This window comes from Suricata suricatta, chromosome 13 (assembly GCF_006229205.1).
Source record: "Suricata suricatta isolate VVHF042 chromosome 13, meerkat_22Aug2017_6uvM2_HiC, whole genome shotgun sequence".
In the NCBI taxonomy this organism is placed as follows: domain Eukaryota; kingdom Metazoa; phylum Chordata; class Mammalia; order Carnivora; family Herpestidae; genus Suricata; species Suricata suricatta.
The window spans coordinates 22,329,066-22,345,494 of NC_043712.1; the positions used below are offsets into that span (position 1 = coordinate 22,329,066).

Here is a 16,429-nt window from a genome sequence, read left to right on the forward strand (position 1 = left end):
GTCTGGGTAGGAAGCTCCTAGAACACTCTGATATTTACCCAGGGGACGAGGAGGGTAGGCAAAGAGTTATTTTGAGTGTTTTAAAGACATTTTAAAAATGTCAGAGCCATTAGCTTTGGAGCCATTGGGGTCGCCAGCGGTACCCCAGCGGATCAGCTAACTCCGTGGTTCTGGAGACTGGCAGTGGTAGCTTCACTGGGCATATATCAGAAATGAGAATTATCTGGCCCATCCAGTCCTGCTGACCCAGAAAGTTTGGAGGTGAAGCCCAGGACTGTGGCTTAGCAGGTCCTCCGGGTGACTCTGAGGCAGACTCATGGGTCTCCTACCTTTATGTGCAATCAGTATGCGTGGGTCACATTTGATAGATCTCTTATAGATTTATTTAAGCCAAAAAAAGATCCTTTTAGTGTTCCAAGTGTAATACCCAAGATTTCTTTATCGTCTCCAAAAACCAGAAACCGCCAGGGAGACCGAGTCACGCATGCAAAAGCAAAGGGCTTTATTACAGGCTTAGGCACACCGGGGCCTAAACTCGGGCTCACAGACTTTACCGGCATGGTGGATCCATGCTGAGAGCCCCAAAGGTGGGGCAGGGCTTGTATGAGTTTGGGAAGGGGGAGTTACAGGAAATACAGTGATCCAATCATTATTATACAATATGATTGACAGCAGGTTTAACCATTCACATTGCCTAGAGTATTTGTTACTTTTGACGGGACCCAATCACAACGTTTAGAGTATTGACCAATCACAGAGTGGGCCCAGGACCCTCACTTTGTAGGGCGTTTCAAGGGTAGTCCCTCTTGCCTAGGGCAATGTGTGCCCTTCTATTGTCTCAGGGAGTCAGTTTCAGACCTGCGTCCTTACACAAGCACTTGCACAGAAACAAGGAACATTTTCTTGGCTTTGGAGAGACCACTGTGACAAGCTCGCTTACTGACTTTCGGCCCCGTTTTCCTACTCTGGCCTAAAGAAGGGCGGTCCTGGTAGCCTCCTGGTAGAGAGAAAGGAGGTGACAGGGAAGAAAAACCACCCCTGCAAGCCCTGTAGGAAGGGCACAGCCCCCCCCCATAGGCTGAGAAGCCCAGTGTGCTTGCTGAGGCCAGGCTCTGTAGTGTCATTAGTAAGTGAACAGTCTGCTTAGAACAAACAAATCTCTTCCAGGTACTGAGCTGTTCCCACGTACCAGACTCTGTGCTGCCACCAGAGAGATGGATACACAGGAATGTCACATGCTTTGTTCTTCAGGTAAGTAAAGCTTAACGCACACTGAACAGGCATACACACAGGGCATAAAATCATAAACCTAAATCATAAACCATGAATGGTGATATACTAAAAAGTCGAGTCAGAGGAAGGGGGCGTCTAAGAAATTCACTTAAAAAATTCTTTATGTTTATTTTTGAGAGAGAGAAAGAGAGGGAAACGGAGCATGAGCAGGGGAGAGGCAGAGAGAAGGAGACACAGATTCCAAAGCTGACCTGTCAGCATAGAGCCCCATGCAGGGCTCGAACTCATAAACTGTGAGATCATGACCTGAGCCAAAGTCACATGTTTAACCAACTGAGCCACCCAGGTGCCCCGGAAATTCACTTTTAAGCAACATTTTATTCAGTGAACCTCAAGAACTTTGGCCATCCTGATTCTTTTTTTCTTAATGTTCATTTTTGAGAGAGAGACACACACACACCATGAGCAGGGGAAAGCCAGAGAACCAGGGGGATAGAGAATCTGAAGCAGGCTCTGCTGAGAGCAGAGGGTCTGGTGTGGGGCTCAAACTCACCGACTGCAATATTATGACCTGAGCCCAAATCACATGCTTAATTGACTAAGCCGTCCAGGTGCCTCCACCCCAATTCTTAACACCACACCCCCCTCAGCGATCTTGTATTATGGTAACGATGACCAATAGCCCAAAGAATTATAATGCCAACAGCACATCTTATCTAATGGCTCTGGTCTAGACTGTACCCTTGCATTTTATTATATGTTTTATTAAAAACAAAATCCATGGTCATGGATGAAATCCATGGCTGGGCTGGTCACTTTTCTGATCACTCACAGAAATGGGAAGTGCTCTGGCCACGAAGTCGCAAAACACAGTTTCAGTACAGAACTTAACGTGTCCTATCTGTCATTTTTAAAAAGGAAAAGATTTCTGATTTCATTGAAAGGTAAAACTTCCTTTGCAGCTCAGGGCTTGATGTCCGCAGTGGGAGGGCGGGAAGCCTGGTTAGTGCTCACATACCTAGAACTTCTAGTTCTCATCCTAAATGACTTAGGGAGGTTTCTGTCGTCTCCAGGGCTGCGAGTGGTCAATGGCTGGGAGGGAGGGAGGTGAGGTAAGACCTTGATTAATACCACCATGAAAGGGCCAGGAAGGAATAAAGCCAACACTTCCTCGTTCTTGGTTTTGGAGACCCACCCTCTCATCTCTGGGATGTTCCTTTGACTTGGGACGCTGTGCCCCCTCTCCTGCTGGCTGCCTGTCACTGGTCTGTGGCTCTTCTGCGTGCAGGGGTGACCCTCCAGTTTCATTGCGCTGTTGTTCCTGCCCCTCTCCGGGCAGCCCCGGTGCGCAGGATCTAAGGAAACCTCGCATCACTTGAACGAGAAGCCCGTCTCTGCCCCACTGGACACCCGCACCATGCTTTGTGCCCACAAGTCCTGGAGAGGAGGCCTAGTGCACACAGCCAGCTCCTTGGCCAGGTTATTACAAAGCCAGCAGCGTGTCAGGCTCGGGGGCGTCCTGTGCCAATCCCCTCTCTCCGCTTCCCAGTCTCCAGAGAGCACAGAACATGCTGCTTGAGTTTCCTTAAATACCTTTTCTCTCAGCTCCATGTGGGGCAGACACCCCCCCCCCCACTCCCGTACTCTGAGCTCACCGAACTTTCTCTCCAACAACCCTCTGCTAATCCCCAACTCCTGACACAGGTGCAAAGGAAAGTTATGTGCGTGCGGAGTTAAACAGCATCACCAATCGACTCCACAAGCCCACTCCTAGGCGTGTGTCCCAAAGACCTGAAAGTGAGGACCCACACAGGTACATGCGCGTCCACGGCGCTCGTCACAATAGCCCAAAGGTGGAAACAGCTCAGATGGTTATCAATGTGTGGACGGACAGACAGATATGGTCCACCCAGAGGCACCTGGGTGGCTCAGTCAGTTGAGGGATCAACTCTTGATTTCGGCTCAGGTCATGCATGATCCCAAGGTTGTGGGATTGAACCCCCTGTAGGGCTCCATGCTGAGTGTGGAATCTAAGAGTCTCTCTCTCTCCCCTCAACTCATGCATTCTCTTTCTCTCTCTCTCAAAACACAAAAAACAAAACCCCCAAAAAACCAAAAAGAAGGTAGTGTATCCACACAGTGGAAATACTACTCAACCTTAAAAAGGAATGGAGATCTGACACATGTTGTAAATTGGATGAGCCTTGAAACCATTAAGAAAGTGAGAGAAGCCAGATACGAAAGATCACTTAATTGTATGATTCCATCTATACGAAATTTCCAGAACAGGCAAATCCATAGAGACAAAAGCCAATTCGTGGGTGCCGAGGGCAGGGGAGGGGTGATGAGGAGCAGCTGTTTAATGATTACGGGGTTTCTGTTTGGGATGATGAAGACGTTTGGGAACTGGAGAGAGGTGGGGGCTTACAGTACTGTGAATGTACTCAGTGTGCTGACTCGTCACTGTGAACATGATTCATTTCAGTTGTATGAATTTCACCTCATTAAATCATTATTTTTTAAGTACATATGCTTACCCAGCAGAGTCTGCGGTTCCCTCTTCAGGTCTCGGAGTGCATCCCTCTGTCCCATCCACGGGGCTCTGTCCCGGTGCTCGTCTCTCTTCCCAGCTGCCTTCCTCCTGAGAAAGCTGCTCTCCGGTGTCCCCGCTCACTTCCCTGTAGACAGATTCCCTGCGGGAGAGGCTTTGTGCTTTTCCAATTTATGTGCTGGTTGAGCAAATCACCTGCATTCTCTTCGGTGTGTTTATGGAGGCCACAGAATTACAACCGAGAGCCCTCAGTATTCCCCTGGTAACGAGCCTTCCTTCCCATTTCCGGGTCACCAGACTGATCGCCAACGACCAAGTGCACTTAGCAAGCAGACGGTTTAGGTGACATGAAGAATAGACCATGAAGGTGCATCGAAAGATAATGTGTGTTAATTGCACATTAATTACCTTCAACGCTCTGCTGCTGACAGGGCTCACAGGATTCAGAAGTGTCACTCTCAGTCTTGTCACAGGCACTGGGTGTGACACAGGAGAGGGGGAGGGGTCTGGCACTCTCAGGAGCAGTTCTTCTTTGTCCTCCCGTTGCTGAGTCACACAGGTCCCACATCCTCACCGGTGTACATGCAGAGAACCTGAGCAGAAGGAACCCAAAGTCTATTCGTGGTGGGAGTCTCTTAGAGCGAGCCAGTCCTGCAGGCTTATTGAAGCCACGTGGCCAGCCTTACGTGGTCCGAGCCCCCAGGCTCCACCAAGCCAGATGCATATCATAAACCCATTTATTACTACTAAGCATTGCCGGCAGATTGATGCAACCCTCCCCCAAACAACTCAGGGACCCGTCGTGAAAGAGCCTCATTTCTCTTCCGTTAATACATCCTGCAGCGTTAGCAAAGCATCCCCGCCATGCTGCGGCAGCTCTGCGGGCAGCCCGAGGTCGTCTCGGACCAGCTGGCAGTGTCTCCGGCTGAAAATCACGGCAAAGGTCTTCAGCAGCCACCGGCTTCTTAGGGTCCATCTGCGGGCTTGCAACGCCGAGAGGGTAGCTCAGGTGCAGGCAGCTGCGTGACCCAGAGGCGTTCCATAACGGGCAGCTGAGCACAGTCAGCTGATTTTGATCGGTGATTGTCCCCGAGGCTCCCCAGCCCAGGTGAAAGCATCTCACAAATCCCCAGGAAGCACGCCGGCACTGCTTCCGGGATACCCGGGATCTGTGGGGCGTGGGTGTTCGAGTGGGATCTGTAATACACAAGGAGGCACCTGTCAGCCTTTGTGTGAAAAGACACGGGATATCCTGATGGCGTGCAGAGGACCTCTGTTCTGCGTTCCTCTCATCTGTGCTTGTAACCATGTCTCTCCCCAGAGGCTGTGCCCTTATAACTCCGGGAAAGGATTCACTTGAGGGGGACTATGTACCGAGAGAGGATGTGCAACCTAGAGCACGTTTTTAACAGTTTATTCCTTCAGGCTTCCTTTGGGTTTTTCCCATGCTAGCCTCTGTGTAGCAATAGAAATTCTAGAAATAGTTTTCTAATCTCTAAAAGCCAGTCTACTGTCTACATCAATGCAGGGAAGCCACGGCCACTGAATATCTAGGGAATGGGCGCACCTTTGTTTTCAGTAAATGGTTTCACTGCATCTAAAGCCGGACCATGCCCATGACATGCCCATGGAGGGGATGGAGGAATGGGATGCAGAAGACGCTAATTTAACAAATCTGCCCTCAGACCTCGAATGCTCCCCTCGGACTGTAATGTGAGAGAGAAATAAACTATCTTCTTTCAGACACTGAATTAGTTATTGGGTCTCTTTGTTGGCAGTCTAGCGTTACCCTATCCAGTACAGACGCAAATATCTGGAACTGGAGTGATCCTGTGAAGTGTGTGTGTGTGTGTGTGTGTGTGTGTGTGTGCGTGAACAGTAGAAGCCAACCAAAACATGCCTGGGCTAGAGAGCTGGAGATAATATCTAGGGCCCACAAGGACATTTGCATGACTCGGTAGGGATTTGTGATCATGTAGAGGGCAGACCACATGGCCAGTCAGAAGGAACCAATATTTTAGCCTGCGTTGTCTCTTAGGGACAGTGGCAGCTTTTAGCAGACTGGCGATGCCCCTCCCCCCGTATCCCAACTTCGATGTACACACCCCGTTTCCAGCTCTCAGCAGTCCCGTCTCCCTCTTGGCGCTGGTCTGTGCTGAAGGCACGCTCTCCTGGGCTGAGAGAAAGCAGAGCTGGGCCAGGACCAAGATGGAAGGTTTGTTTGCTATGGAATCAAGTTGATGAGAAAGAAAGTTGGGGAGGTAAGCTGCCAGGATTTGAATCCTCCTTCCACTCCTGGTCACGTCATGGGCACCAAGTTATTTAAACTCCCTGAGTGTGAGTTTCCTCCTTTGTGAAATGGGGATGATGCTACTACTATGTACTTCAGAGGAGTGTTGTAAGAACTGAGTGAAGTAACCTACGCCCGGCACAGTGCCTTAGGGACCCCGGCCATGGTCGGTGGGAGCTCGGAAATAGATGTCTGCTGCCACCTGGTGGCAACGGCCAATTTTCCACGGAAATGTCCGTGTAATAGGGCCCTATTTGACCTCTATGTAGGAATGCACGTGTGGTGGTTTCCATTTTGGTGTTTTTGGTGTAGCTATTTGTAAGATCTCAATGGATCCCTGTCTTGTGTTAAGAGCGGGAAATGTCCAGATCCCCCGGGATAGGCTCTTGGCTGGGAAAGCTGCTTTCACCTTAGAGAGCACTGCCACCTAGTGGCCATACTTCATACTTGCAGTCAACACTGACCACAGGGAGAAACTCCACCCTTCCCATGATCAACGTGGTGATTATGCAGCCCTCTTGCTCATGTAAGGAAGTTCCTTCCTAAATGCCTCCTTGCAAGTTCCTAGCACCTTTTGACCGTCCACTGATGAATTCTTGGATATTTATGATTTATACTAAACTATCTTTTCACTTGGATCTTTCTCTCTTGCCCAGAATAGTTATATGGGTCCCATGCCGAGAGGAATAATGAAAAGCATGCTAGGACAGTGCAGGTTATCACAGGATCTCCCTACTAACAGGCAGGTGTGGAACCATTGCCTGACTTCGGAGCAGCTCTGGCCCCACATTCCCAGTGCTGAGAGCACTTCCAATTCCAGCGGAAACCATCTGAGTTGGACACAGTGGGCACTCTGTACATATTTGCTGACTGAATTCAGGGCTTTCAAGGAAGTAAACTCGGAGCACATCTGTACTGACCATTTATATTCATTCCCCATAGCAACTCCAGAAGTCAGAAATCCAACCTAGAGTAGGCAAATGGTCAAAGGACCCACTGAAAAAGTGGGGAGCCCCAAATCTGAGGTCCCCGTCTCATTCCAAAGGTTGGTCAGAGAGACATCGACAAGTGATCATGGAAATACCAAAACGACCACGGATCATCTGCCACAAGGGCCCTTTGGGGCCACATATGTGGTCTTCCCGGCACCCCTTCCTCCCCTTTCCTCCACCCCAGACCCTGGCAACAGGAGTGTGCACGTGACCTCGGCTGGCTGTTTTCACCATCTGGGACTCATCACGATCATCAGACGGGACAGTCAGAATTCGGAGTCCCTGATGGCTGCCTGCTGGGACTGGTACGGAAGAGCCGCTTCGGGCCAGTGAAGGGTCTGTTGATGAGGGCTGGAGCTCCAGACCTCTAGGATATCCTGTCTTTTCTAATCACAGTAGTTTTGTTCTCTGCCAATTAAAGAATTTCAGGGATCCTGGGACCCAGTTGTTAAACTGCTGGCGTCTTAAAATCAACCGTCACAGGAATATTTATACCACAGAAATCCGCAAACGCTTATAGAGATAAATGGAAAGAATTATCTGGGCTTCATCTCTCAGAAATAATTCTGAGACATTTTTGGTCCTTGTCCATTCGGGCTTTTTCTCAGTGTGCAGCTATTAGAGGCCAGAACATGCCTCTCTTGTAGCTTTTTCATTCCTCAGTTTACCCAAACGTTTTAACTGCTGGGCCTGCTGCCAGCCGGAGAGGTGCAAGGAGCAGAGCCGAGAGGATCAGGGAAGGAGTAACAAAAAGCCCCTTCGCAAAGTCCCTCCCTCAGTCACCAGCAGTGACCAGGGTCTCCAGGGACCCGTGACAGCGACCAGTTCAGCCCCTCAAGGCCTTTTACTCATTTCATTTTGATGTTGCCCCCAAGAACTTTCTGAAGAGGGTCAGGCCGTGAGGCAAACACATTTCTCCACTAGACTAGCGATTCTCAACCTTGGCAGCTGCTAAAACATGTCCTTGTTCATAGCCATGTCCAGTTAGGATGAAATGAATCAGAAAATCTTGGGGTGAAGCCCAAGGGCCAGTATCTTTAAAACCCCCCCGATGATCCTACGTGCAGCGTAGCCAGGGTTAGGGGCTGGCACTGGGCAGGGAGGCACAAGGCTGGTGCATAGCAGTCACTCCTGGGATGCTTCTAATCTGTGTTCATGTCTGGGCTCCAGCCCAGACCCACTGCATCCAAACTTTAAAGCTTTTTCCAGGTGATTCAGATGGAGTCCGAATTGAGAAGTTCTGCTCTAGACCAAATAGGAATAACCTTGTATTTTGTGTCTCATCTCAAACTATGCAACCATGTCAGTAAAACAAAACAAAACAGAACGACACTCACGGAGTCCCAATGGTGCTATCACCCACACAATAAAAACTTCTTCCAAAGATCAAATGAATCCGTTGGTCCGATCCTGGAATCAAAGTCTGAGCATATACATAGATGCTCTCCTCTCTTTACATTTTCTTCCTAATTTGCTCAGCCCCTTCACCGGGGATGGTGGGGGGGGGGGCGGTGTTTATTTTTTTGAGAATCTGAATGGAATCAATGCTCTGCTTCACCAAGACCCACAGACCGTTGAGCTGATATGATGGGCAAATGCACAAAAGCCCCCAACAAATATTCAAAACAACCCACAACGATGTGTGACTGTGCTGCAGCTTATAAACTAGGCAGCGGCTCCCCTGTTTCCGGAGGAAAGCGGTCCACCCAGACCCTGCTCGTCACTCACTCCAGATCAGTGATTCTCAGAGTGAGGTTCCGGGGCCACCACCGGCAGCAGCAGCTCCAGGGAACTAGTTAGAAAATTCTTGGGCTGCGTATTCTAGACGCTGTGAATCAGAAGAGCCGGGTGTGAGGCTGTGTTTAGTGAGCCCTCCGCGTGACAGAGACTCTTGCAGGAGAGCCAGTGTTCCCCGGGGGGCACATCACTGACTAGCTGAAGACCCCTGCAGAGACAGAACGTGGCCTCAGTGGATGAGCAGAGAAAAACCAAGCAAAGGAGAGAGAGATTTGTGATGTTACCTTGCCAGGTGCCTGCACATCCATTCCGGCTGTTCAGAGCCCACCACCTGTGAACCGAGAACAAAGCTTCTGGGTAATTCTCCCATCAAGGTTAACTGACCCTGAGACTACTAGGTCGTGGTGGAATTAAAAAAAATTTTTTTTATTAGGCAAACATTCTTCCTTCTTGAAAAGAAAACATCTAAATGCTTGGGCAGCATTTAGAAATTGCCAGTGTGGGGGCGCCTGGGTGGCTCTGTTGGTTGAGCACCTGACTTGATTTCAGCTCAGGTCAGGATCCCAGGGTGATTGGATCAAGCTCCCTGTCAGGCTCCCTCCTGAGCACGGAAGCCTCTCTCCTCTGCTCATGTTCTCTCTCTAAAATAAAAAATTTTTTTAAAAAGTTAAAAAATAAAAGAAATTGCAATATGCCATCTCTGGGCATTTTCTGAGGCCCCCGTTCCTTGCCTTAGTGTCACCTTTAAAGCCTTTCGAAGTCTCCTTTCAATTCCCTACTTGTTTTCTGCATTCCTAGCAGCCCAGTTCTGACTTTTGGGTGGGTGCTGCCCAGAGAGTCTATTGTCACCACACTTTTATGGCACAGCAATCCCGTAATTAAAATCAGCAATGCTCCAAAGTAACTTCATGGCCTCATGTGTCCCACAAGGATTGTCTCTTTGACACCAATAAATACAGGGAGGGATGAATCTGGAGAATGACCACAGGTCTGGGGCACAGAGCAGAAAGCCTGCACACCTGCCCTCTACCTATGAGTAGGTTTAACACCTCACATTGGTTTTTCATTAAGAGCTTCCTCCGTAAGAATCCCTGAAGATCCTTCTACCCTGACGTACTAGACTCTGACCTGTTCTGAGTACCCAGTCCTGGGAACCTTGAATTCCCTGGCTCTGCCCAGCACCCCCAGAGGATAGTAGCGACGGGTGCAAAAAGGACAGGGATGCTGAATCCACGGCCGATCACAACTCCACTGCCCTAGGACATTGCAAGGAGTCACATACATGGAGAGAAGGAGGAAGAGATCCGAGGGAGGGGACAGGTGGGGCGGGGGGCAGTGGTGGGGAGGAGCAGGAGATGGAAGGTCTGGGGCACAGGAAGGGGGAGGGCCAGACAGTGCACACGGCAGCTGGCCCCTGAAGCACAGGGAGGGAGTAGACGGGAGGGCAGGAGGAAACTTGGGGAAGAAGCTTCCTGATGAGTCTGTAGTCTTCGAATGCTCTTTAAAGTCTGAAATTCTCCATTCTTCAGAGGAGAGCCGATACAGGTGCTGAGAATATAATAATAAAAATTAGAACCCGAGTCACGAGCAAAGCTTGAGTTTTAACCATTGTCCTCCCGTTTTCCCAGCCATCTCTTTGACCTTGGGGGTCCACCCACCTCATCTAGAGGCATCCAGATCATTTCTGGGGTCATGTCAGAGGTTTCTAGGCTCGTGCCAAGGCAGCTGGAGACAGGATGGCCAAAGGGGCATTGGGATAGGCTGTCACAGTGGTGCCCCACCGGCTTGTATAGCCTCATGGCTCAAAGTGCAAGCAGCAGAAGTCAAGGCCAAGGGCGCCAGCGTGTCACCATTTGGCAGATCCGTCTTCCGGCCTCCCTCCACCCCCAGTCAAACAAGTAGCCATCGGTTATAAAAACACAGCACACACTGAGTTTTAATGAGAAAATAATTGTATACTTGCATTGAAGGCCTCACAATCACTATAAAACTGAAGCAGGATAATAACATTTAAGTGGTTAACATACACAGGAGAGCCAGATACAGAGTATAATTTTCAAACACAGTATTGCTGCTGTTTCCCCCCTCCTCTTCCTCCAAAAAAAAAAAAAGTCATTTGGGTAAAAGGGCAACACAAGATCAAAGCTGGCAGCTCACTCGATGCTAAAAATTCAGGAAATTGGTTCTGTCACTAAAACTGGATATAGTCACCATCTCTAAACACTTAGGCTATTTTTTTCAATACATAGTTTAATTACATCCATTCTTGAGTTGGAAAAATGTTTAATTGTCTTGAGAGACAAGAGTCAACACTGTTAGTGTTTCTCATTACACTATATACGTGTGTGTTGTGTTGTGTATATACGTGGACACTGATCTATAAACTGCGTATATGTCATTGTCTAGGGCGGGCAGCATGCAGAGGTGCGAGGAGGCAAGGAAACTGCATCGTGTCACCAGAGAACACAGCCCCGCCTCCTACCACTGACAGACCCTGTTTCCATAATTTCTGGATGAGAGAGCCAAGGCATGTCAGTAGTTAATCAGCTCCCGAGGAAAGTGAACATCTATAAACACCGTGGAAAGGAACACTTTCAGGAAAGCTTTCAACATCTACAGAATCTAAACACGTGTTATAGTTGAGATCACCAAGCTTGCGTGCTATTTGGGGGCGGGGACGAGCATCAGAGGCCAATTTCTTTGACAAGCCTCTTCCTCTTGGTGGATTAGGCAGTAATGACTCTCCTCCAGGGGTCTGTTGCGTCTTCAGAAGGCTAAAGGGGTTCGTTTGGGATCCCAGAGCCTAGCACGGTGCTATGTACAAAGCCCGATGTTTTCTGAATGAGTAAAAAACTCAAGAGCACAGGGAAAACCTGGCTCTTCCAAGGGAACTACAATTTACATTTTAAGAGGATTCTAAATGAGTGGACCAAGGAAATAGACAGCGGTCACCAGAAGGCCAGCAGAGGGAACATGCAGATGTTGGAGATGGAGGGGCCACAGTTCAGCAGCGCGGTGACTATGGGAGGCTCACAGAAACTCTGCATTTGTTGCCGTCTACACACGGAGCACAGACCTAAGGACCCCGTGCTAGAACTCTAGGCAATGTTATGCCTGCTTCTGGTTCAATCAGCTGTAGTCAAAGGCCAATTTGTCTGCCTCCAAGAGTCCATGAAATGTGTGGCCTCCTGAGCTTTCCATTCAGCTGCAAATTGCCTTCTCAAATGTAGGTTGGAGACGGGTGGGGACATGGCTTCCTTCAAAACACAAAGAACTTAGGTTGGTCCTGAGGGCTGTTTCCTCTCATGGAAGCCAGTGTTTGTCTACAGCATGTCTGTGTTCTCTACCAGATTCAGAATTAGCCCAGAAAGCATGAAGCATGTTCTATTTTTTGTGCGTCTCATAAAGCCACTCTGCTCTCCGGCCATGCTGGCTGCCACTGTGTCCCCTGGGCCACAGGAAGCTTTTGTCCCATCGTTCCGTCACGTGCCTGCCACAAGAATGCTGAAAATCGCCAGGCAAGGCAGCCTTCCTGGGTGCTCCCATTTCACCCATCAGGACTCCTAATCTAACACAGACCTCATTTTCCTGGGAATGGCTGTCTCCACGCCCCCATGTGAAAATGAATTCCTTGCAGCAGAAATCTTATTTGTTTTGTGTTCCCAGGGGCTAGCACATTTTGTTGAATATCTTTTACAATATTCAGGAGAATAAACCACATAAAGATGGTGCCAACCACCACTCTCTAGAATCTGGCTTCAAATTGGAGGTTCCCTTGGCAGTTTTAAAGGATCCTTGTAAGTTACCAGACAGTTGCATGTTTACTTTATGCCCACCGCTTATCTGTGAATAAACTTTCCCCCTAAAGTCACCACTAGTCTATTAAAAGAAGCAAAGATAATGTGCCTAACATCTACACACAAACTGTTGTGGGATTGTTATTTGTCAGAATAACAAATCAGAGCCTATGACATAACAATATAAAAACAAAAAGGAATTTTAGTGAGGTCTGGCTTAATTATTGCTCTTTAAAAAGCATAGTTTTAAAACAAATAGAAAAAAGAAAAGCTGGTCACTTTTTTTTTTCTCTCATGGCCAGAATTAAAAACTTTTCTCATCCAGAAATTCAGGGCACCCAGTTATTGAATACCCTTATCATATTGCTTTAAATGACAGTAAGATAAAGCTGGCATCCTCTGCAGTATACTAAGCTATGAATACAAAGCATGAGAATAAATACGGTACTTTTCTAAATGTCAAATTACTAAACCGCTCAAAACTTTGCAACTGTGACTCATGCAATACCGTGTTAGGTCAATGTAATATTACAAATACTGCATCAGGTCATTGCCTCTGTATCCCTTTTCATAAAAAAGAAATGCTGACTCACTCCTGACGCTGGCCAACAGCTCTGGAGGAAATAACCACACACCCTTGTCCCATGAGCATTCTGGAATTTTAACCCTTGTACGCACACTTTACCCAAACACACAAATGGACGTGCAGGATCGGGCACACGCACAAACATGCACGTGTGCGCACACACACACGCACACACACACACTCTTTAGGATTTGTAGCTGATTCCAAGCCTGCACTTAGATTTCTATTCTATATTTTTCTCTTTATCATTCTGAAAAACGCTGGTTGCTCAGCAAAAATAATATCTTTTACTTCCCTATTTTCCCCACGTTCTCCCTATTTCTCTACCTTCATGACCTTTCTTTAATGTTTCCTTTCTGACTGATCCAAAATAATCTGTCATTCATCTTTCTAAGGTCCACTTTATATTATAAAATATAGTTATAAACACCTTTTTATTTCCTGTCATCTGCCTCTCGAAGGCAGAGTTTGCCCTTTTTTTTTTTTCAATTATTGCCACTCTAAAAATCCCCCCACCATCTTGAGCCAAGCTGTTGAATGTGTGCAGATTTTATACATGGATATATGTATCCCATCCCACCATAAAAATAGTTGTTGCCCACTAAATACAGTTTTCATATGAAGAAACATAATTGTGAAAGTGTGTTCTCATAGACGGCAGATTAGTCAATACTATAAGCAGATGAGATCCTAAAGCTAAAATAATCCATTTGGTTTGGCTTTCTCCCTCTTTCTCAACCCCCTCACGTAGAACAGATTGTGTTTGCAACATGAAGAAACACTGTCTTCAGAAGGTGGATTGTATACATTGCGGTTAATTGCTCCCAATTAAAAACAATTAGATGTAAGAGAAATGGAATCCTAATTGCCTCTCCTGGGAAGACATGGAGAGACTTGATTTCATGTTACGGCTGCTGCAGTAAACGGAGTTGTTCTCACACCTCTGAGGCTGTGAGCGCGGGTGGGGGCCAGAGCAGGGGGTACCCCGCGCCCTGTAGCTGGCACCCGCGTGGGCTCTGCGGCTCTAAATGGCCCTGTCGCCAGTGCTGGTCATCACCCAGCGAGGCTGGTCTCAATCTCGCCTGGAGCAACCATGTTGATTTGCTTTGTCCTTTTGGATCTACTGTGGATTGGTCCAAATCCAGGCGATTCTCTGAGTCTCAAGACATCCTTTGTCTTTTGACTCCTGCATGTTTATAGAGTGTGACGGGTGAGCTTCTTTCCACTTTATTTTTCTTCGTTGGTCATTGCAGCGTCTGGTCTACATAAGGACTGTGGAGTTTGTTTGCACTTTAATAAATATCCCATTAAAATGCTTCAAAGTGTTGATTTCTTGGTTTCTTGGTAACCCAAGCACCGAAGAAGCTTCCTGGGTGGAAGGAAGTTTGTTATTCATTGTCCTCTTCCTCCTGGTTGGCATAGATCCCTGCCTCCCAGCGCAAGGCCAGGGCACTCTTCCTTCGGTTAACCCGTGTGGCCTCAAGGACCTGAAGAGAGAGGGGAAAAAAGTTAACCGGAGTTCATGGATGTTCACTATGTACACAAATCAACTTCTGCAGGTCTTCCCTCCTTCCTTCTCAACAGCATATAATAAAGGGAAAGTAACAGGGTCTGATACTGCTGGGAGGTAGGAGAGACATGGTCAGGGAGGCTGGCTAGCTCTGGAGATGCATTCACTTCCTAGCCAAATTTCATTTGCTATTTGACCCAGAGATTTCAATATAGAAAGATTTAATTCTCCTGAAATGCCCTGCACCTCTTTTTGGACTACACTTGACTCTGCACTAAGTGTGTTGATAACACAGTTCTCTACATGTTATCCAATCAGGGCTGTCTGACGGACATCACTATCTGTGTCATCAGTGTGGTAGCCATGAAGCTACATGGCTATGGAGCACTACGAATAACACCAATGTGGCCGAGGAACTAAATATTTAAGTTACTTAATTTTCATTTTAATATCCTCACGGGCCCTGTGACTACCATGTTGGACAGCACAGCTATAGACTGTCTTAGTCTCTTTGTAAAAGAGTAAACTGGAAAAGAATCCCAAACAACTAGACCAGTGTGGATTCAATTCACCAAGCTTTGTGGACTTACATAACCTATGGTCATATCTATATCATAAAAGTCTACTCTGGTATCACTAAACTTCTAAGAGAAGCTAAATGGAAAGAAAAATAGTTTCCCAGGCCAGTAAAAAGCAATTTGAGCATGTTGATACAATGTCAGGGCCACAGATGCTAATAAATAAAATGCAAGGTGACAAGATCAAGGATAGATAGGCTCACCGCCATCAGGGTGAGGTCTCCTTCCCTTCCGTTCGCTAGAATAGCCTGGGGATTCCTGAGGGGACTTCAGCCTGGCTGCTCCAGCTTGAGTTTGATCAAGATGGATGACATTCAGGCTGCCAACGTCTGAGAAATGGCTCAATTTCATGACATTGCACCACAAGTGAGCCCATGCATCCAACCAATTAGATTACTGTGGCATTAGCTCAGGAGGAGCCGCTTCTGATATTAATGAAAAGTCTATCAGAGCCAACACTGGTGGATGATCCAAACTGCAGTGAAGGCTTTGCTTATTCTAAGAATAATCATTTTGGCAAGGGACAGAGATGCTGGTGACTCGAGAGAAGCAAGGAGATGCAGATTACAGGCAGTGGTGGGAACCGAGGCACAAGCCAATTCTGGGTAGATTAACGGTCTGGAGGTCCATCTCAACCTGCTTCCTTGCACCTCTGACAGATGGAAACACTTCCTGGAGCTTCAGTGCACTTTCCTCTGGGAAGCTGTCCCCAGTGCCCCCAGCAGGGACAGCTGGACCGGACATGTAGGATGCACTCAGTCACGTCTCCTAAATGAATGTTCACTGTTAAGCACAAAAGCCACGTCATAAAGTGCCTTGTGTAGGTATGCCAAGGTCACTTATTCAATATCTAGGAATAAGAAACCAGCGGGAGGAGCAAAGAACGCTTCCAAATCTGGTAGAGTTAAACAGAGGATTCTTCTAGAAAGTCAGTGGGTGCTAACATGGTACTAAGAAACAGCACTGGACTGGAACTGGAAGTCCTGACTTTCTTTCCAGTCCTGTCTGGAACACACTGATGTTGTGCATGGCATCTCTTTCTTCATCTGCAAGACGGAAAGAGCACCTCCTTCCCAGGCTTTCTCCGGAGGCAGTGCTGACTCTGAAGTCCAAGCAAGTCTAGATTTAAACCCTAGTGACTGTGGGACCTGTGCC

General features: G+C 47.7%; 2 protein-coding genes across 4 annotated transcripts in view; both read right to left on the reverse strand.

Annotated features, from left to right (window-relative positions):
- LOC115275826 overlaps positions 1–10,054 on the reverse strand; it is a 55,626-nt gene extending 45,572 nt beyond the window's left edge. For 2 of the 3 annotated variants that reach the window (XR_003901768.1, XR_003901769.1), the window contains exon 1: positions 3,771–4,977. Coding sequence is in view for 1 of the 3 variants with exons in the window: in XM_029919599.1 (XP_029775459.1) it covers positions 4,467–4,981; positions 5,890–6,008; positions 9,088–9,173 (720 nt within the window). In the remaining 2 variants the exon portion in view is untranslated. Of the gene's footprint in view, positions 1–2,251; positions 2,326–3,770; positions 4,982–5,889; positions 6,009–9,087 lie in introns of those variants that run through there. The other variant, XM_029919599.1, reaches the window with a different exon arrangement.
- A 658-nt stretch (positions 10,055–10,712) lies between these two features.
- Positions 10,713–16,429, reverse strand: part of PALM2-AKAP2 (PALM2-AKAP2 fusion) — a 322,809-nt gene continuing 317,092 nt past the window's right edge. The window contains exon 12 of the mRNA XM_029919383.1: positions 10,713–14,673. Coding sequence (XP_029775243.1) covers positions 14,575–14,673 — 99 coding nt within the window. The 3' untranslated portion in view covers positions 10,713–14,574. The remainder of the gene's footprint in view (positions 14,674–16,429) is intronic.